This window comes from Agelaius tricolor, unplaced genomic scaffold (assembly GCF_023055355.1).
Source record: "Agelaius tricolor isolate 1412-34295 unplaced genomic scaffold, bAgeTri1.0.p SCAF_2, whole genome shotgun sequence".
In the NCBI taxonomy this organism is placed as follows: domain Eukaryota; kingdom Metazoa; phylum Chordata; class Aves; order Passeriformes; family Icteridae; genus Agelaius; species Agelaius tricolor.
The window spans coordinates 24,575,994-24,597,357 of NW_027269262.1; the positions used below are offsets into that span (position 1 = coordinate 24,575,994).

Here is a 21,364-nt window from a genome sequence, read left to right on the forward strand (position 1 = left end):
TGCCCAGAAGCACTGTAGGGCCAAGAAAAATGTAACACCGAAACATACACCCTCCTCCCCGCCCACCCACTCCGCCGGGCTCCGGTGTCCCCCGAGCAGGGAACGGCAGTACTTGCGCTGGAGGACGCGGTGACACGGACACGAATCCCAGTTCCACGCAAAGCGCCAGTGCCAGCGCCCGTTCCGCGAGTGCCCGGGCAGCGCTGGGCCGGGCCGGAGGCGGTGGCAGCAGCGCGGGGAGGAGGCAGGGCCAGGGCGGGCGGCGGCGCCGGAAGGTCCCGGCAGGCGCCGCGCTGCCCGTGATGGCCGCCGAGGTGAGGCGGCCGCGGTGCCTCGGTACGGCCGGGTGCCCCCCGGGGCGGAGCGGCGCGGCCCCGGCCCGCGGCAGCGGCACTAGCAGCAGTAGGTGCTGGGGCGGACGGGGATGGAGGGGCCGCGCCGGTGCCGCCCCGGCCGCGGGGGTGGCGGGCAAAGTCTCCTGGTCGTCTGCCGGCGTGTCCTTGCGGGAACACGGGGCAGCCTGTCACACGGGGATCGCCGTTCCCAGCTTTTCTGCTCTCTGTGCTCGGGGAGAGGGATCGTACCCATTTTTCCAGTCATCAAAAGGATTGGTGTTGGTTTTTTTCTGCATTTTAGCCACCCTGGCGGTTTTGCAGACTACATATCTATTTTTCTTCCCCTAGGTATCATTTCAGAACTCACTTGATTCAATATGGCTTTGATTAGCCGAAAAAGCTTCCAGCTGTATTCATCCAGCACACCAGCGAGCAGGTCTGCTTTGATGACCCTAAGCAGAAGGTTGAACTTCATCAGTGGGCAGCGAAAACCCCAAAACTGTAGCTCCGTGGCCATGAGGATGATGTGTGTCAAAGATAAATCTCAGTATTCGTTTTGTAGGAAAAAGCATGTACAACTGCAGATGCAGTCACTTTCTGTTAATGAAGCTGTGCATCTTGGTGGAGATACGAGGAACTGTACTAAATCAAATAATGTGTGGATGGATGAGCAATCGTTTTTCAAGAGGTTGAACAGCCTTTGTACATCAAAAGAGATTTTATATTTTCTTAGCTCTCTAGAAGTCATGTCTGATACAATGGCCTCGGGAGCCCTGCAGAAGATTTCTGAACTTGAGGTGGATGACAATGGTCTTAAAAACCCTGCACTGTTAGAGAATGAAGTTTTCAGGGCATTGTGCTTCCAGTTTGAATTTGAATCCTCAAAACTGTCAAACACGGGGCTGCTGAATGCCTTGCAGGCTTTGATAAATCTGCGTATAGACCCGCAGAGCACGCTGATGACAGCGCTGCTTTCGGAGAGCGAGGAGCGGCTTGGCAGGGGACAGCTGACTGCTGAACATCTCTGTGCTCTTGGAGAGAGTTTGCTCGAGTTAGAAGGCCCAAGCTCTGCGACGCTGGAACAAATTGTGAACCACATGCAAGAAAGAGACATTAAGAGTTGGAGTCCCAGGGAAATAGTGATGGTTTATAAGATACTGGAAGTGACTGTGAGGGAAGGGAAACAATGGCAAAGCTTGCTAAACAGACTGAACGGTGTCACTTTAAGCGCAGTTTCCCAGCTGAGCCCAAACTTTGTAAGTGTAATACTGAATTCACTGGTGGTTCTTCATCAGACTCGGGCAGTTCTCTTAGTCACTGCACTGTGTAAACATTCAGTGCAGCATGTTCCCTATTTCACAGATCATGAACTGGTAAATGTACTGGAAGCTTTCCTATACTTTGGTCAAAAAATGCAAATTTTCACAGAGGCACTGGAAAGACATGTCCCCAAGTCCATCCACACTATGCAACCTCAAACGGTCAGCAAGGTCATGCAGTATTGCTGCAAAAAGATGATCCTTTCAAAGCCCATCTTTGATGCAGTGGCAGAAGGTTTCATTTCCAGTGCTGACAGACTTACCACTGACCAGATTGCTGCATATGTTATCCCATTTGGGACCCTTAACTACCTCCCTCCAAGTGCTTCTTCCTTGTTTAGGAAGCTTGAAACTGTGCTGCATACCCGCCTGAGGCACTTTCAGCCTCACACCTTGCTGAACCTGCTACACTCGTGTGTCCTTATTCAACGGTACCCGATAAATTTCCTGCCAAAAATATTTAGTCCCTATTTTCTGCAAAAGCTTCAAGGTAAGGAGCAGAATTTCTCCCAGGAGGTTCCACATTTGTTTCTATTATGGAGTTTGTCTCTTGTCAAGCACCTATTTTTTTATCAATTTAATTTGTCAAATCAGCAGTGACCTAATTGAAGTGGCTGGAAAATTGTGATCATGAGGCCAAAGGCTGATGCTTCCTTGTCACAGTTGCCATTGTCTTTCATGTATGTCATTTAGTTGAGTTTGAAAATTGCACTGTACAGTTTTAAAACACAGACTTGAATTTCCTTAAAAGAATTATTTCAGTTAATCCTTCCAGTTTTCTAAAAAAATGTGACCTGGTGTTCCCCATGTTTGTCCTTGTCTTATACATGATGCTAGAACATCCCCCATGTGGTGGCCTGTTCTTGGCCCTAATTATTGCATATTTCAATGCTTCTAGACACAAATCTATTATGAATAACACATCATTTTGATATTTGATACTAAAGCATTTTTAGCATTTCAAAGCATTTCATTGTAGAGAGAGGTAAGCTATGCCAGAAAGATGACTGACTCAATAAGATTTCAGCTAAGATTGCTCTACAAATAAAACTAAGCCAAAGTTTTCAAAATGATTAGAAGTTTTGGTCACTTAATTTTTCAACAACATGAAATACCTGAAGGAGTTGATTTTTTCAAAGCAGATACATCTCCAGAAATTTTTTGGTATTATCCACAAAAAAAAGAAACTATGAGATCCTGGGATTATAACTTGGGGAAAAGTGGTTATAAGAAGGAGATATTTATCTAATACCTCAACTCAAATTTATTCTTCTGTGTGGAATGTCATGCATCTTTTCGATGTTTTTTTTTTTTGAAAAAATGAACAATATGAAAAAATATGACAGTTTTAACTAAGATCTTGCTATTTTTGTATTGATATTTCTGTAAATAATTTTCTCATTTTTCTACCTGTTTAATTTCATACTGATCTTTCTGTTAGTTTAAACAAATGCTGAGAATTTTAATGATTAAGTAGCTTTTCTGCATATCATACTGAATAACTTTTCCTAATTTCTAATTCCATCGTTGGTAAGTATTATGGTTTGTGTAAAGATACTTTATGGAAGATACACCTGAAAACCTGAATGTTGTTGTTTCAGCTCAGCCACCTGGTTTGAACAGAGTTGTAATGTCCCAGCTAACCCAGCTTTTTCTGACTGTCACCCTGGAGTGCCCATTTTATGAGGTACAGTACATGTGAAACCAGAAGTGATGTTAACAAGAGGTGATAAGGGCATTAGGGCCCTGCTTATACTCAGTTGTGTGTATTTCCCATAAAGCACTTTGGAATTAGACAAACCATTTTTCCTTGATGAAAATATGGAGCATTTCTACCTGATTGAATGACTTGATATATTTGTATGAATGGAGACAGCTCGGCATTTCTCATGAACATGATAGCATTGAAGCTTCCTGAGGATGTTCTGGTGGTTGTTTGGGTGATTTTAAGTTTCCAGCAAATCATACCTCAGACTGTAGGTCTCTCAATAGACTTGGCTTTGAAATGCACAGAATACATTTTGCTATGTTAATATGAGGTAATTACAAAAATGTTATCTCCCTTTTTTGATTTGGTCTTCTGTCCTTATCTAGGGTCCAAAACTCCTTTCCAAGTACCAGGTAAAGGCCTTTCCCACACCTCAGAGTTCTCTGGATGTTCACCTCTTTAAAAGGGTGAAGACAGGATTACTTGATTTACTGAAGAAAAGAATATATTTTGCATCAGAGGTATCAACACCATATTTCTATGTAGTTGGTAAGTATCATTTCTTTAGATATTAAGTATGTGTGTGTATGGTGCCAAAACGATCATTTCCTTTGTGGGCAGTCTAAATTGTGCAAATACAGAAAAAGTAAACTGGGATACCAATTTCTGTAAAAGATCTGAAATTTGGGAACTTTAAATAAATAATTTTTAGAGTCAGAGAAAGGAAAATGGAGATAAAAGCACTGCAGATTGGTATTTAGGCAGCCGGTCTGTACTGAAAACAGCTGCTTGTATTCTGTGTTTTTATTATCAGCTCCTTATCCATTAAACAATTCATATAATGTAAAGCAAAATGAGGCAATGCCACTTGCCTGAACTCTCTGCTTTAGTGGTGAGTAGAGAAAGGAAGGTGGTCAGCTGTGTGCCCTGCTCAGCTGGGCTCCTCTCCCCTCAGCAAGAGCTGCTGACAGCACAGTTGGTGGGAGTTTGTGCCTGGTGAGACAGGAGTGAGCAAAACTGAGTGTTGTGTGCAGCAGGAAACAGAAGGCAGTGATGAGGAAAGGCATGTGCCCAGGAGGGGTGGATGATAAGAAGATGTTGAGGGAAGGGAGTCTTGGACACCATGGATGTCAGAGAGATTTTAAAAAAATCAAAAAGGGGGATGATTCCAAAGTTACTCTGTGTATCAGCTTTCCATGAGGATGTTGACGCTAGCAGAGGGAGAGAGTGTGTCTCTCCCCAAAGCCCTCAAAATTCCAGAAACCCCAGCTAGCACAGCAAAGCACCATTTAACTATATTACAGTTTTGAGTGGACTTGGACTTGTTAGCATCATAAAAGGCTGAATTGTTACTAATTATCACTCATTTGTGTTAAGTCTATACAACTTTTGCCAGCCTCTGTGATTCAAAAAAAAATTGTGATAGTATTATAGTTGTTTAATAAAACAACTGTGAGAAGATGAGAATTACAGTAGAAAGTTTGTTGTAAGAAATGACGTTTAATGTCACTTCTCTTTTTTCATCTACGCAAGATATTGAGATTAAATTAGATGAAGAAGGTTTTGTATTACCTGCAGCCCAACTTGAAGAAGTACACAGACGGTAAGAGAATAAAAGAAACCACTGGTAAAATGTTGATTTACACTAGGAAAGAGTATCCAGGGTGAAAAACTGGCTAAATTTAAGCTATTTGCAGTTTTGCCATTGACTTCAACGAAGTTCAGGTCTCACACTGAACCCACTGGCAGAAGGACAAGATTAACAATCTTTCTGCTCATTGTTTTGCCACCTGACTATGCAGTGTCAGACTATGCAGTTGGTTTCTTTACTCAATGACAGAATCAAGTGATCCTTATTTGGATTAATCTGTTTTGATATTCTGGAATTAATTTTCAAATTAAAACTAAATTCTAACCGAGTGTATTTGCACTGATTTAACAGATTTGAGTTCACAAATTTACTTCTGCAAGGAATCCCGAATAATAAGGATATTTACTACAGATGCAGGTTGTTTTTTTTTTCATTGAGAAATACATAGGTGTTTAACAGTTTATTAAAGAAGGGTTACTGTGGGAAGCCTTGGATACAAAGTTAAGCAACCTGCCTGTGTGATAATTGTAACTGCAGTGTGAACAAAGCAAGAGTCTTTGTAGAGGTTAGGCTTTCTCTTCTGTTGTGGTTTAAGCTGAAACCAGGACACCTTCACATTTACAGGACTCAGATACTAATACAGGTTCTTTCCGAGAACCCATGCTTAAGAATGAGCTTCAATGTTGGGGTTTTTTTAAGTAGTAGCTTTTATAAAGTAAATAAAGTCACAGTATACTTAACATACTGAAAATTTAAGCAACTTTTTAACAGTAGATATAAAAACCTTGAATTAAGTTGATGGGATTTTTATCACCCAGAAGAAAAAATATTGTTACAATACATGCTGCCAAACATATGTTCAGATTTAACTTAAAACAGACATAGTTTGAACTTAATTTAAACTCTACTGGATTTAACAGGTAAATTATTAAGTTAAATATATTTAGATGCTGAAATATTTTCTAGCTGAGGCAAGTTTTTTTACGTTTTTCTTTCTAGAAAAATTCAAAACAGTTTACTAATCATAGCATTAAAAAAAAAAAAACTCTCTTTAACTTGCATGGTAATTTTTGTTCAGAGCAAATAAAAAAGCTTTTCAGATCAGTTTCACTAAGTTTCAGGGTTTCATCTCCCACCCTTAAACTGGGTGATTTGAATTATCCTGGACTAGATAACACGAGTTCTAAGAGGGAGGTATTGTCTCATGCTTCTTAGGAACTGCAGTAGTTGTGGTGATTAAAATAACTGATTGTTGTGGGTTTGCTGGGGTTTTTTTGATATTACACTTATGCTTAATTTTAGAATTGCCCTGTGTGTTGATGGTCAAAATAGATTTTGTGCTCATAGCCACAATCTGTTGGGAGAAGAAGCTATTAAACAGAGACACCTTCAGTTACTTGGTTATGAAGTTGTGCAGGTAAAGTATAAAGACACTGATTTACTTTTGCTCTAAGAAAACAAGCAAAAAGTTATTTTACAATACTTTAAACTGTAGTTTCAATTAATTCCTAAAGCAGATATAGTCTTGTTCTTTCTATATTGCATTCTCTCTGCCTAGTTTTTGCTTTTTTAAGGGTGTACAGAACTACCTTTTTCTTCCTTGGATGAATTAGTGTATTCTGTCTGTGTTTTTTGCCACATAGTTGCTGTTTGAACGAGTACTTCTCTTCAGTGATTAAGATTCAAATCTTGAATTAAAGGAAAATGTTATGTAAGAGTCCATTAGAATTGGAATTTTTAATTAAATACTTTTTTAAAAGGTTTGGAGTTTAAAAAAAAGAGTTAAAAAATGCTGATCTGTATCAGTTGGAAAATAATATTTTCACAACAGAGTATAACCTTTATTTTGACTATTGAATTAATAGAAGTATATTTTTCTTGAAACATACTTTGAATGAAAACTGTTCGTTTCTTGAGATTTTAGTTTTCACTTATCATCACTTATTACATAAGCCTAACTTCATAATATTTAGCTTAGTTTAAACTGTAATAAATATCACTCTTTTTTTTTTTAATAGTAATCTCTCTTCAGGTCATTTATGGATCAATAGTACATTTAGGATTAAATCTTTAGTTTTAAAACAAAATAAGTATTTAGTGTAGTTTTGCAACTGCTTAATGAACATCAGTCTTATCCAGTTGTTTATTAAAAGGTATTTTCAGCAATCATTTCTGGTTTGTTTCCAGATTCCATTTTTTGAGATAGAAAGTCTACAAAATACCAGAAAAATAGCAGATTATCTACACAAAAAAATCTTTCCTTGTACATATGGACTCAGCAACTGACACTGGAGAATACTACTGGATAACAGGCTGACCTTCTATACTACAAAGTGTAAATTCTGTGCATGGAAGAAAAACTATTTTTTCTAAGTAACTCTACCTCAGAAAATGTGAGCTCCTGAGTGTGAAACCTTCCAATATTTGGAACAAGTGACATGTAAAGAGTAATAAAGAGCATAATATTTTCTTAAGATTTGTATCAATATTTATTACAAGTGTACAGATATAAGTGCCAGACAGGCAGTGCTTCTTTTCCCTTGTATTTTTAACTGATTCTAATTCACAGCTGCAAGCAGCCACGTGTGACTGCTGAAGGATACTGGCCAGTCTGGATCTACAGAATATGCCCACAGAATACCTACTAATCAGGGCTTTTCTTGACAGTATAAAAAGAAATTGTGCAATTTACGTACCACTGCTCACGTAATTTCCCAAGTGTTTCATAAAACTAAAATTTGAAGTAGTTGCAGAAGCAGTATTGGCTTATTGGTTTTACTTAAGAGATGCAGAGTGCTGTTCAATAAATAGCAGTGCCTTACAGAAAATGAGAAGATTTTTAATAAAAAGGATTTGCTTCATTTTGTAAAGTAACAGCTGCCATAGGATATGGACTTGTACAACTGTCTCTGTGGGGCCACCCAATGTTCCAGATATATTCTATTTGTCATTTTGCCTTTGGTGGCAGTTTTAGCTAAATTGTCTAAATGGGGTCATGTATGTGCTCCAGAGTTCCTCTGGGTTACAGAAACTCTATGCTCTGAAGCTCAGAAGAACCATGTCCCATGGCAGCCCTTTTTTATGTATGAACAGAAATTCTGGAACTGAGAACCAGTACCCACTTCAGCCAGAACAAGTGCACTAACTTGGGTCAGTACATTGCCTTGCAGATGATGAAGGGAAAACAGGAAAACTTTAGTTCTGATTATATCATGTGTTCTTGATGAACTGCCATGTAACACATTTTCTTGTCTTGTGCTTCCTCTCTGTGTGGAACTACTATTTATGAGTAGCAAAGCAGAATTCCCAGCATTACCTAGTTTGAGTTTCATTGTTGTTTTGATACAAAAAAGTGAAGCTTTCACATCACTGACATTCTGTGTATTTCACCAGTAGATAGAGAATGTGGCTAGTTTTTCCTTCCAATAATTTGTGAGTTGCAGGTGTCTGTCAATTGCCCCAACAAGCTGCTGGATGCAAAATCCAGATGCAGAATATGCTTTACATTGTATACACTGTCCATTAATTTGTTGCATGTATAAAACTCTTCCTCACAGTAGTATGTCAACACTGACAGATGAGAGAGCACCAAAAGGTGCTTTCCAATGTGTAATAGTAAGATCAGAACATCAATAACCTAAGAATTTGTCATTCTAGCAAGAAAGAAGTTGAAGGAGAGTTGAAATGGCTTTGCAAATGTTTATAAGGAACTTATCACTAATACAGAAGAAATTGTCAGGGTGTTGTTCTGAGACTGAGCACTGAAGGAAGAAGTGAACCATTCAGAACTGAATGGGAAACAAGTAGTGGGAGGAACAACCTGTGAAAGACCTTCCAAAGTGAGTACAGATGAGAAGGATGTGACATAAGCAAAGAAATTATTTCGGAAAACTCAAACTGGTGTTAGGATGTTTTTGGTGGAAGTGATGCCTATTTCTCACACAGGCCAGAAGGTGGTGGTATTCTCAAACAAATTTGATTTCCAATAGTTTTTCAAACACAGATGGTCTGTAAATATAGTAAGGCTACTTCAAAAAAGCAATTTGTACTGACTGTCCCAAAGTAAAAATAACCTGCTAAGAATATGGCCATATTCCATCTCATTCTTCACTGGTATAACTTTGATACTGATTTTTGGAAAAGCATTGTGGTATTAGAAAACATTTTCTTCTCCCTTTGTTCTTACTATGATTCCTTTCATTTAATGCTGCTGAATTTGTTTAGTGAAGTGATTATTTTTGGAAAGGAATGTAGCTATTAATGTCTTTTTGTCCATAGCCCATTGAGTGTAGAAGAACTGTGTCGCAGACATCTTTTCATGAAAATCCTTTCCTTGGGATTTTTTTCCTCCTGAGAAGCTGTGAGGCCTTAGGGACAAAATGTAAATAATGGTTATCTGCTGCTGTGGATTGCAACAGGTGGGTCTGTGATTGGTCTCATGTGCTTGTTTGTAATTAATGGCCAATCACAGCACAGCTGGCTCTCTCTCTGTCCGAGCCACAAACCTTTGTTATTCATTCCTTTCTATTCTTAGCTTAGCTAGCCTTCTGAGAACCTTTTCTTCTATTCTTTTAGTATAGTTTTAATGTAATATATATCATAAAATAATAAATTAAGCCTTCTGAAATATGGAGTCAAATCCTCGTTTCTTCCCTCATCCAAAGACCCCTGTGACCACTGTCACAGAACTGCAGGTCATGAATAATGAAAGTAACAAACACCTCTCAGAATGGGCTGCTCTATGTGCTCTGCTTCTCACACCATGCCAAACAAGTGCTATTGATTGCCTAATTTACTACTTTTTCAGGTCCCATATTTAGAAGGTTTTTGTTTCTCTTTTTTTTTTTCCCACTAGGTGTCTCACTGCATTTACCAATGACACAGATTTCCTGTGTCTAAATACCTGACAAAACCAGTGTCAGTGACAGCTGTGGACTTCCAGTCCTTTTCCTGCTATGATCAAGCTTGCTGCTCCTTTCTGAATGACACTGCTTCAGGCTTAAATAACAATAGGATCAATAGCTCTTGAGAACCAAACTGATGCATACTCTGCAGGAGAAACTCCTCCTGAAATTACCTTAAAATTAAAGTACTGGATTCTGTGAAAGTACAAGGCACCAAATGTTTCATCAGATTTAGACATTTGTGCTAAATATGCTTTTTAAATGGCTGCTGCTCAAATCCTTTTGTTTTTTTCACCCCTTCTACCAATTTATTTAGTGCTGGTTCTGCTAGTATTCTTAGTCTATGCTCCCATTTTCTTCAGATTCGATACAGAACCAATGATGATTTTTCTTGTTAAATCAGTCAGATGCCATTCCTAGAGTGGGTCAGTGAAATGAATGTCTGAATTCAGCTAAATCCAGATTTTGTCTCTTCAAATGCCAAGTGCTCAGAAGCTCCTTTTAACTTGAGTTCCACTTGAAGTCTAGTGAAGCTGCTAAGCACATAAGGCCATACATTTTTGAAAATTCTGAGCTGAATATCCATTTCAGGTTTTGTGTACAAAAAACAAGGTCTCACAATTCTCTAGCAACTCTGTAAGGATTGAAAAATCCATGACTACTGATACCTTGAGAGACAAGCTTGTTTAAAATGTTAGGTCTGTGAATTGTTATGTAGATGCAGTGCCCAGAATTGCAAACTCAGCTTTTGACCCAACAGGTCTCATTCCCAGTGTTACTGCCTAAAAAGTTCTTATTGGTGCTGCCCTTTATGAGATTTTATGAGAATGTAAGAAGACATGTATTTTAATTAGCATGAGAAAAAGTGCAGCTGCTATTTCACCCTATTTTTAATCCAGATAATTCTCATTAAATAAACTGTAGAGGAAAAGGCAAAAGCACCACATTGCTTTTCAAAGAGTTGGGCTTTTTCCCAGCTAAATGTTGCTGGTGATGAGAGATACAAGAGATTTCCCATGGATCCAGGCCTGGAGAAGGTTTTTTAATGAGCGGGGTGGCTGCTTTCCCCGTAGATTGCTGCGTGCAGGCTATGAACCCTGGCATGCTCTCTGGTTGGTGGGTCTAAGAGCTTATCTATGCGCTTCCCATACTCTGAAGATGTCAGCACAGGAACAGTTCTTGCCATTTCCTGTGAAAACACAAAAGTCGCCTTAGAAGAAAATCACAGGGTGAATAAAAAACATGGCAGTTTTCTATTGCTAAATGTGCTGTGGCCAGGGGTAAAATAACTGACACAACTGTACAGCATCTGCAATATGCATGTGTATTTGTTTAGCACCCTTACTGTTCTATCCCTCCCCTAGTTTTTTATGTTATATTTATCTTAGTAAAACATGAATGTGTCACTAGATGACAAGATGATAAGATACAGAGCTGTGGACTGATAATTTTTTTACACAAAGACATACACACGTGATTGCCATGTGATTACTGGGAAACTAAATGAATACCATGTGATTACTGGGTAACTAAATGCTAGAAAAACACTGATTTTATTTTTATTTTTCTTGTGCACTGAGTTTCATGATTCTTTTGAAAAACAGGAGAGATTTGTGCCCCCCGTTACAGGAACACCTACCCTGCTTGCACAATTCAGTGAAAGCACAGCATGAAAAAAATCAAACTCTAAAGAAAAACCCTGAGCAACCACTAGCCCATGCAAGCTTTCCCTGAAGGAAATAAAGCATATACTACTTTATTTCTGCACAATGAAAGGTTTTACTAAAAATACTTGTAGCTGTAAGATTACAGAAATATCTGCTTTGCCATGATGGAAAGTGGACTTGATGAAAAACAACCTGACCAAGAAAAGATTTTAAGCTTGTTCTTAGTTAGCTGCACTTTAAGTGGCTGTGCAATCACTATCTGAATCTGCAGTTCCTTCCTGTGTTAGAGCAACAGGGAGCTACAGAGTCAGAAGGGAAAGACAGGATTTGTTTGTTTTTCTTTCCCTAGCCAAAGGTCTCAGATTTATCAGGCTGCTTGTATATTTGCACACTGACTAACATAGTAAGCCTTGGTCTGCAATGTGTTTTTCTCATCTTATAATACACATAGTATCTAACAAATCAAAATGCAGATGCCACACCATAGTTCAAGTGCAAGCAAATTACTACTTTGCTACAACAGACACAAGCCTGAGCAAATCAGCACTTATGTTCTGCAAGGATGCTGGTGGGAGCACTGATTGGTGGGATCTCATAGCAGGGCAGTCAGCTGAGAGACATTTCCAGCCTCATGGCCAGAACCTGAGGTTCTTGGAAAGATGCTGTAAACACTTTTTAAAAACAAACTAACTAACTAACTAACTAACAAATTAAACCACACAATACAAAAGCTCATTTCAAAACAACCATTTATCTCCCAGTTCTCCTGCCCACCTTACTCTACCCTCTTAAAAGCTATTCAGTACACCAACTTTTAACCCCAGCAGAATGAAAATCAAGTCAAGAAGACTGGCAGGCAAAATTAAGATAATTTCCTCCCCTGCCCTAGTTGTGGATAAATGCTGAAAAATGAGAAACTAAATAATCTTTGTACCATCAAGAAAGACTTTGTTAGAAATTCAGGGTTTACAGTGCTAATGACAGGCAGCAGTATGTAATTCCAACAGTTTGTGTTCCTTTTAAATAAATAAGTTTATTTAAAATCAGTTTTCAGCATCCTTGGTAGCACAGTGCTGACTGTGCACACTGGCATTTCATCTTTGTGGGTTTGGCATTCAGTGGGTTTCAGATTTTCCAACAGTTGGCTGGGAAGCATCCTGCTGCCCGCCCTCGCAGTGTGTAATTCTAGCACTGTTAGCACTTGCAATCAGCAATGGCAGCCCTGAGCACACGCTCCACTTCAGTTACTCAGCTGCATGTAGCTAAACCGAGTATCTCTCACTGTACTCTTGAATTCCCTGGGTGCAGCCAGGTTACCTGCAGGAAATGACGGGCTTACTTGCAGTGGTTTGCTTTTTTCTAGCTCAGGTAAAGCAGTGTGCTGTGGTGGGTACAGTCTGTCTGTGTTCAGTGTTGAATTAGAAAGATGTCAATTGTGGTATTTTTATTTATTATATTGTATAATTTAGTTATTATTATATAAAGCCTGAGAGGGCCACTGTGATAAAAATGAATTGAGTATGTGATCTGCACTTAGTTATGGTTACAGTGTTGGGTGTCATGACATGCAGGAGGATCATGCTGTAGTATTAAATCACTGTGGGTTTGATTGGTATCCATGCTAATTAAAGGGCTGGATTAAGGGACACCTGTTTGTTTGGACAGTCCCTTGTATGCACTGCCCAGCACAGCTGGTATGAATTCTGGGCCATACAAGTTTGCTCTAGGAAGAAAGCCAATTGGAAAGTGAGTTTTGTTGATACAAGAGCTCAGTAAAAAGCTGTAATTTTATATTGATGAACTTTCTACACAAATTTCCTACTTGAAAAATATGCTTGGTACTAGGGGAGGGAGGTTGTCTTTGTTTTGTTTAAATAAAAAGTTTAATTTCGAATTGGAGTAGTCATTTACATGGATACACAGTTTGCATTTGAGTTATTAGGTATGAGCAGGTGATGCTAATGGGCACTCCTGGGATTCCTTTGGGAGCATCTAATGCTTCTTGCACTGTCTGATAGAGTTGAAGGACATTATGGCTACACACTTGCACAGAAACGTCTGGCATATATAACTGCTAGTGAGACGAATCCCAAGCAGTGGGCTTTGTCAGAAAAAAACAATTTTATTGAACAGAAGTTAGAGCAATTTGAACTTTTGTGTCATTCTTCCTTCTTCCTTCTCTATAACCATCAAATCAGGCAGCCATCCCTACGTCCCTAGCCTACCCATCACTCTAATATCTCATTAACTCATTGGGATTTTGTGGTCATTATTACACAGTGGTTGCACTTCATTTGGTTTATGACTAGAGCCTCTGCCTCTGTATGCAGTTTTGTGTGTGTATGCATAAATATAACTATATACACAGACGGTGGTATATATGTGTATTATTCAGATGCTGCATGCAAAAATACATCTACATACATTTATCATATATATTACAGTGTTTCTGTTCCCAAGGGAGTATTTACCTATCAGGCTGCACATCAAACAGAGATTCTGCTGGCCTCAAATACTTGCCCATCCTTTCCCAGGTATGCCCATGTGTTCTGATTGACCACACCTTTGCTCTAGCTCCCTATGAATTTCCTTCCCGCAGGGTAATCTGATGTAGGTTTTCCTAACAAACTCACCAGTTTCAGAGACTTGGGCTTTCACAGCAAATGCTGGTGGGTGTCAGAGGACAGTAGTGAAGTCATGGCCTCTGAATCCAGTCCTCTCAGGGAAAAGAGTTTTTAAGCACCGCAGAAATAACTGCAGAGCCACCTGAAGTACAACTCTTGAGGGGCACAGATGGTTCACAGTACACCCTGCACTCTGCAAGAGAGGATTTGCCTCTTCCCCCTAGCTTTAACTTGCATATGTCTTGTCACCTGGAAATCTTCAGGATATGAAAGAGCAAGAGCTAATTTGGGTGTCTTCAAGCTAATTTGGGTGTCTTCATGGGATAATGCTTTCTCCTAAACCTGAAGGCTGATGTCCTCCTTCCAATTCCTTTCTCACAATATGGGCTACAATATAAGGGGTAAAACAATGCCTAGAGCTTCCAGTCATGTCAAAAAGTACAAAACACCTTAAACAAAGATAATTATGAATTTATCAAAGGGTTACCTCCTCATTAATTTTAAGGCCACGAGCCTTTGCGTGTTTTCTGTCACATCGTGGAAGATATTGGTCGTAATCGTCTGGTATTCCAAAAGCAGCATCATAGGTGAAAAAATCTCCTGTCTTGAGAAAAGGGGGAAAATGGCTAATTCACATAATTGCTTTACTTTACAGATTACAGAATACATGTAGTCAAATCAATATCTACATAGTGCATATATTGCATTAGATGATGACAACTGTAATATTACTGACCTCATTAGGAAGTTTGGGCCAGTCCTTTTGAATAGTTTGCAAAATTACCTAATGACATGTGGTATTATTTATTAATTTTTTTCAGCTCTGAAATTTCCCTTGTGGCAATTTACTTCTTTCCCCCCCCTGTAATCTGTTGTAATTTTGGAAATTGATCTGATCTGTTTTAATTTTCTGCACTTAATATTCTCCTTCCTAAATTTCTGTATTTGTCAAATGATCTGGCACATTTATGTAAAAGCAAAACAGGGGCTTTCAAATAGACAAAGGTACCCTGCACTGTAAACATAATTTCTGATTAGAGCAAAATTGAGAAATGTGCCACAGAGGTAATCCTGTGATCCAGTGGTATACATGACACACGTATGTCAGGCATTAAAATAAAGCACACCCCAAGCCATAATATTGTTGTTCAACTGTTGACATAGTTTGCTTCCAAATATGCAACATAAAAGATCTGCTGTTCTAACAAAGGTGTTTGTGAAATCCAGTCAAGAAGATCTCATAAATGGAATCAAAGCAATTTCAAAACTAAAAAAAAAAACTTTTCAAAGAAAAAAAAAAAAAAAAAACAAAAAGAAAATCCCCTCCTGAAATATGCTGCCAGTTGTTACTGAACTTCATTAAGGGTCGATATTCTGTTAAAAATGTCGATCATCAAATCATCAATGGCTTTGTGCATGGCTGACTAAAAGAAGGGTGCATTTTGTTGGGCTTTTTTTGTCCTCTAATTTTACAGTGTGTCCAATTTAACCTTTTAAAATCTCATGTACTTTGAGATTTTCAAATTACAGTATTTAAAATACAGTGGTATTCTCCAAATATCATGGCAGGTCAAGAAGGTTAAAATAATTCCATTAAAATGAAACCATAGTTAAGAGCACTAGGGAGACACTGCTGTAATTTCAGGCTTTGTTCGTAAAGGTATCTCCAATACCTGGCTCTGCCAAGAGGAGAGATTATTTTGTATTTAACCTATCTACCCCTTCACTACTCCGAAACCATTGAGCTTCAAAGGATTTCAGGCATGTTCAAGAGCACCCTGCAATGATTGTCATCTCCATGATTATTTCCATGCTTCCTTGCTTCTCCTTTCCTCCCCACACTACCAGTTTCATTCAGTGAGCATTTAATTCGTACTCATCACTCTTTGCTGGTATTCATGTGGCATTATTTGTTACTTGTTTCAGAGTAAGAAAGAGTAAGTGTCATCTGTTGCTCATGTCAGAGCAGATAATTCATCCTTTCTGGAACTTGCAGTCAGCCAACCTATTATATCTAAAACTAGCTCTGTCCCAGGTATCTGTTTAAGATTTTCTGCCAGATTAATAGAGACAACACTTCTTTGCTCAATACACTGATAACATTCTGCTGCTGTTTCTCTTTGTTGTAAATGATAACTTGGTTGGCCTGGGTGGTGGTGGTGGTGGTGGCATCGAGCTGTTTCTTAAACCCATCAGAGTGAGTGAGTCACACAGAGCTGATGATAAATCTGCACTCAGGGTGGGCATCCTCTGTGTACTGCTGCTAAAGCTAAATGCTTTGCAAGCATTCATTAGTATTCCAGACACACATAAAATAGGTAATAGCTTTCTCCACATCTCAGAAGAGGAAACACCAGGCACACTGGCTACAGTAACTTATGTAAAGTAATCCAGGGAGTAACAGTCAACCAAGGGATTAAAAGGAAGGAATTTCTGGCTTCTGGCCATGCAATGAGCACACCTTCTTCCTACTTCTCTCTGCTTCAGTCTCTGATACATGGTTGGTTTTAGGTATTTAAGCTGCAAAAAGGAATGAGATTCCTTTTGCTCTATAAATAAAAACATTCAACTTATCTAATTCCTAAATTTTGCAGAAGAATGGGTTGAATCTGCTTCCTGCCCTGTGGCCAAGGCCTGGGCTCTGAAGACACCTATTAAACAGCTGTTATCACTTTTTGTTTCCATGCCACTGGAGCAGCTTTTTTCACAAACCAGGCTGTTGTGAGTGTGAAAGCAGACTAGGAAAAGCTCTGCCATAGGGCTGCTAATTCTGTGCAGTCTGGTGAGCTCCACCAGCTTCAAGAGCACGATGCCAGCCCTCTGACCTGCCCTTACCTTACTCTTGTTGTGCTCTCCCTACTGTTTTGTGAAGGATGGCACCAACTGTGACTTCTCACCTTTGGGTCAGATCACCCTGCCAAGGCAATGTTGGAATCAACACAAAAGAGTCACAAGAGAAATCTTCTTGTCTTTTAGCAGGGCCACCTGGTCAATGCAGGAAATTTGCTGTTCATTCAATACCCAGCACAGTGCTCTGCTCTGTACCCTGCCCACATCCCAGGGACACAGGACCTGCAAACGCTCACAAACCACCACTCAGCGCTGCCCAGTGCTTGGTGCATTCAACAGCTTGTCACTTGGGTGAGGAGAGGACTCATGGGTTGTATTTATTGTTATAAATTGCCATAGCATTGCTATGTTACATTGACATAATAGGTATTTCAGAACTTTTTTATACTATCTTTTTTTTTTTTTTTTTTTTTTCTGAGAAAAAAGCTGGTTAACTTCAATGTCTCATATGACACTTCATAGAAAAGTTCACCACCCAGGAACTGTAGCTCAGGTGAGCCAGAATGTGTAAGATTGTTTTCATTTCTGATTTTAAATATGAGGACAGAATGAGAAGCAATGGTGACATAATGGAGCAGAGTGAGGAGTGAGGTTCCCTGCCAGCACACTTGAGTTACCACACATTGAGTGGCAATGTACCACCTTCAGAAGCATTCAGTTACAGAGGCATATATTATGTATCTGTAACATATATATGTTACTGGTTTGAGTGATTTTATTAAAGCTGACCATGCAGAAAATTCATGCAATGCACATGGAAAATCTTTTCCCTCAAATGAGAATAGAGAAGTTCCTTATTAAAGGGTTCCCAAGACTGTGTGTTACAACAAAATCCACTGGTGCTACATCAAACCCTAGTGACAGATGACACCTTTCCTAGAGTTCCTCCTAAAAATGCCTCACATTTCATTGATACCAAGTGGCCTATTCATCCTCAATCCCTGGGAAATAATGTCTCTGCCTTTTCTTGTTATCCAGTGAAAAGACCTTACCCTCATTTGTCATCCACAAGTAGCAAACACACTTTGCAAAGGCCTCTGATGGTGACTCTTGTTATTTTGGCATTAGATAGCCTAGTAATAGAGATTTATGTCCCACATTTCTGTATCAGAAAAAAATTTTTCCCTGTGAGTGTGGTGAGGAACTAGAACAGGTTGCCCAGAGAAGCTGTGGATGCCTTATCCCTGGAGGTGTTCAAGGCCAAGTTGGACAGGACCTGGTCTACTGGAAGGTATCCCTGCCCATGGCAGGGGGTTGGAACTGGATGACCTTTAAGATCCCTTCCAACCCAAATCATTCTATGATGCTATGACAATTTTTGGCACCTGTCTGCCCAGGTCGCTCATGATGAGGACGGAGCTCTGCACCGGGTCCAAACAGAGGGTCTACACTGCTCAGAGACCCACGGGGAAAGCTGGTCCCTGCGCTGCTCCCCGCCTGTCCCGGCTCGCTCGCTTCACTCCCTCACCTTGTGCGGCCGGTTGTAATAGCTGAGCTCCGGAGGCCCTTCCCGTTTGGGCGGGACGAAGCTGAAGGCGGAGAAGGAAGCGAGGGCAGGCCGCCTCCTCCCCGGCGCGTTGCCGAGCGCCTCCTGCGCCAAGCGCGTCCCGCTGGCGGCCATGCTGCCCCGCCGCCGTTACCCGGCAGCGCCCTCGGGCACCGCCCGGCCCGGGCAGCCCGGCCGCAACCGCCCCGGGCGCGGATGGGCTCCGGTGCTCCGGGACTCCTGCAGAGCTCTGTCAAACCTGAAGTGTGAGTTCTGGACACCCGATAGCGGAGTTTTGGTCTCAGTCTTGTGCAGCGACCTCAGCTCCCTGGTCCTTTGTGTCCGTGGAAGCTGGGGACCAAGGTTAGAGGAAAGCCTAGCCGCACGGGACTGACCTTTTTCTGTGACAGCTTGCACTAGGCCCCAAATACCCCTCTAAGTGGGCAAGTTGAATAAAACCACACCACAGCATGGAATTCCCACCAAAATAAGGAGCCAGTGTCATGAGGACCTTGGGCTTCTCTCTTTGGATAGTAGCTCACTTACTCAGGCACAGGCTTTCACACACGTCTTGAACTCTGTCAGGCTGTGACCACTTCCTTGGGGAGTCTGATCCAGTCCCCAACCACCATCTGGGTGAAGAACCTTTGTATAATATCCAGCCTAAACCTCTACAGACACAGCTTCAGGTCCTGTCACTGGTCACCACAGAGAAGAGATCATTGTCTGTCCCTCCTCTTCCTCTCATGAGGAAGCTGTAACTGCAATGAGATCTCCCTTCAGTCTCCTCCAGGCTAAACAGACCAAGTGACCTCAGCTGCTCCTCATATGACTTCCCCTCCAGACCCTTCACCATCTTTGTTGCCATCCTCTGGATGCTCTGTAATAGCTAATGTCCTTCTGAAATTGTGACACCCAAACCTGAACACAGGACTTGAGATGAGGCCGCCTCAGACCAGAATACAGCAAGACAATCCCCTCCCTTGCCCAGCTGGCCATGCTGTGCCTGATGCACCCCAGGACACACCTGGCCATCCTGGCTGCCAGGGCACTGCTGACTCATGTTCATCTTGACATCCACCAGGACCCCCCAGGTCCCTTTCCATGGCACTGCTTTCCAGCATCTCATTCCCTGAGTTGTACATACACCCAGGGTTTACCCATCCCAGGTGCAGAATCCAGCATAGAATGCTCAGCCATTTCAGGCAATGCAATTTGAAAATTCTCTTATATACTTACTTGTGTTGGGAACACTGAAAATAAGTCTTCTGGGTATAAATCTCAGAGTGACTGTAAAACTGCTCTGCCCTAGTAGCACCTGGCTCCTAGTTTTGATATTCACCCCATGGTTACCCTGGTTTAATACATATATCTAACTATGCCCATGCTGCTTCTTCTGTGGTCCTTAGGGATCTGTGAGTGGCTTGGTTTAGTTTACCTTCGTTGTCTGTAACCACAGGTGTAGAGCTACTGTCCTGTAGGCACAGCATTACTGTTATTAATGCTACCAGTAGCTTTTGGTAAGCACTTTTACCATAGCACTCTCCCAGGCATCTTGAATTTTACCAAACATCCAAAATTTATTTTAAATCCCCCAACTTTCAGAGTACTAGAAATCCACAACTGATTGTTTCAGGCATCTTGGAGCCAGGCAATAATTCAGCTACATCGTCCCTATGTAGCTGCCACTCTACCTTTATAAATCTACTGAATTACACAGACTCCAGCTTCTTTGCAAGTGTCACATGGAGGCTTTATAATCTGCAGACTGGTGTGAGTGTTTTTTTTAACCATTAGTGACAATTTCCATCTGCTTATCTAATAATGTCCCTCTACCAATTAAGATCCTGTTCTTTCTGTAGCATGGGCCAAATTAGAACAGTGTAAGCGAGCAGTGAAATTGAAAATCCAACAGCTGCCTTGCATCAGCTTCCTAAGCAGAGACCTGCTTGCCACTGTGCAAGTGCTTTTCTGTAGTTTAGTCCGAGCACAAGGAGATAGCAAGCTCATTTATAAAAAGCAACTCAGCTGAAACTGCAGCTATAAATAGAGCCACAAGAAACTGTTCACCAGAGATACCAACTAAGCTAGACAAGAGCTCTGAAGTCAGATCTGAAATATTTCCCTCCAGTTTTCTTTCTACTGTTCTCATGTAGCTCCTTTTTATTAACATTAAATTGATGGAATTTAATTGAATTACAGCATCTGGATGCAATACAAATTGTCACAAATACTGCTAAGATTTGCCATACCACCACTCCCCCCATTTGAAACAATTAAAAAAAATGCTTTTTACTTAATTTTTCCTTCCCAGTGAAGGTGTAAATCCTTTTAGAATTATTTGAAACTTACAAAGGCTTTTCTTCCTGGTCACCTTTTGCAGACTCCCCAGAAGCAGGATATGAATGCCCAGGGAGGTTTGTCCCAGCTGCCACCAGACTTTATTAACATGCTAGTGTTAAGTGTATGTTTATGTTATAAAATAGCACGGAAAGTCAGTGTGTTTCCTTAGTAACTTCAATACGAACATGTAAACAATGGAGCAGTTTTAGTCTATATGGTGAAAACTATGCATTCAAATACAACTGAGCTAAGAGACCAAAGTGTTAAAAGTTGCTTCAAATTTGGTGTCTTAAGGAGGAGAAGTTCAATTGCTGCCCTTTTGGAGAGTAGTAATACTCCCTCAGGTTCCACTGCTAAGGTGTCTGAGTTTTGAACATGTTGGTATGTACTTTTATAGCCATAGCGTGTCTCAAAGGCAGGGTCACTGTTCTGAAATGTCAGACTGTTTTGCAGAATAACTCTGAAAAAACTTCCTAAAAGGAATATGAAGCAAATAATAATGGAGACAGGGAAAGGAGACACAAAAGAGACAATGGG

At 40.5% G+C, this 21,364-nt stretch overlaps 3 protein-coding genes across 7 annotated transcripts in view; 1 reads left to right on the forward strand and 2 right to left on the reverse strand.

Moving 5' to 3' along the window:
* MTRR (5-methyltetrahydrofolate-homocysteine methyltransferase reductase) overlaps nucleotides 1-256 on the reverse strand; it is a 28,793-nt gene extending 28,537 nt beyond the window's left edge. For 2 of the 4 annotated variants that reach the window (XM_071454499.1, XM_071454521.1), the window contains exon 1: nucleotides 67-196. The gene's annotated coding sequence lies outside the window, so the exon portion shown is untranslated. Of the gene's footprint in view, nucleotides 1-66 lie in introns of all 4 variants that reach the window. The other 2 variants (XM_071454513.1, XM_071454505.1) reach the window with 2 other exon arrangements.
* FASTKD3 (FAST kinase domains 3) lies at nucleotides 192-9,580 on the forward strand. Of its 2 annotated transcripts, none has more exons than XM_071454537.1 (7): nucleotides 192-314; nucleotides 684-2,144; nucleotides 3,256-3,341; nucleotides 3,749-3,911; nucleotides 4,896-4,965; nucleotides 6,256-6,370; nucleotides 7,141-9,580. In XM_071454537.1, the coding sequence occupies exons 2-7, from the start codon at nucleotides 713-715 to the stop codon at nucleotides 7,237-7,239; spliced, it is 1,965 nt and encodes a 654-aa protein (XP_071310638.1). In that variant the 5' UTR covers nucleotides 192-314; nucleotides 684-712; the 3' UTR covers nucleotides 7,240-9,580. The 2 variants fall into 2 exon arrangements, with proteins under 2 accessions (XP_071310638.1, XP_071310633.1); XM_071454532.1 differs by having other exon boundaries at nucleotides 268-402.
* Nucleotides 9,581-10,732: 1,152 nt separating this feature from the next.
* On the reverse strand, nucleotides 10,733-18,731 carry CFAP90 (cilia and flagella associated protein 90). Its single transcript, XM_071454548.1, is given in 4 exon segments — nucleotides 10,733-10,914; nucleotides 10,916-11,046; nucleotides 14,636-14,752; nucleotides 18,467-18,731. Coding segments are annotated over 4 exon segments (549 nt in total). The 5' UTR covers nucleotides 18,620-18,731; the 3' UTR covers nucleotides 10,733-10,766.
* Between the last annotated feature and the right edge of the window lie 2,633 nt (nucleotides 18,732-21,364).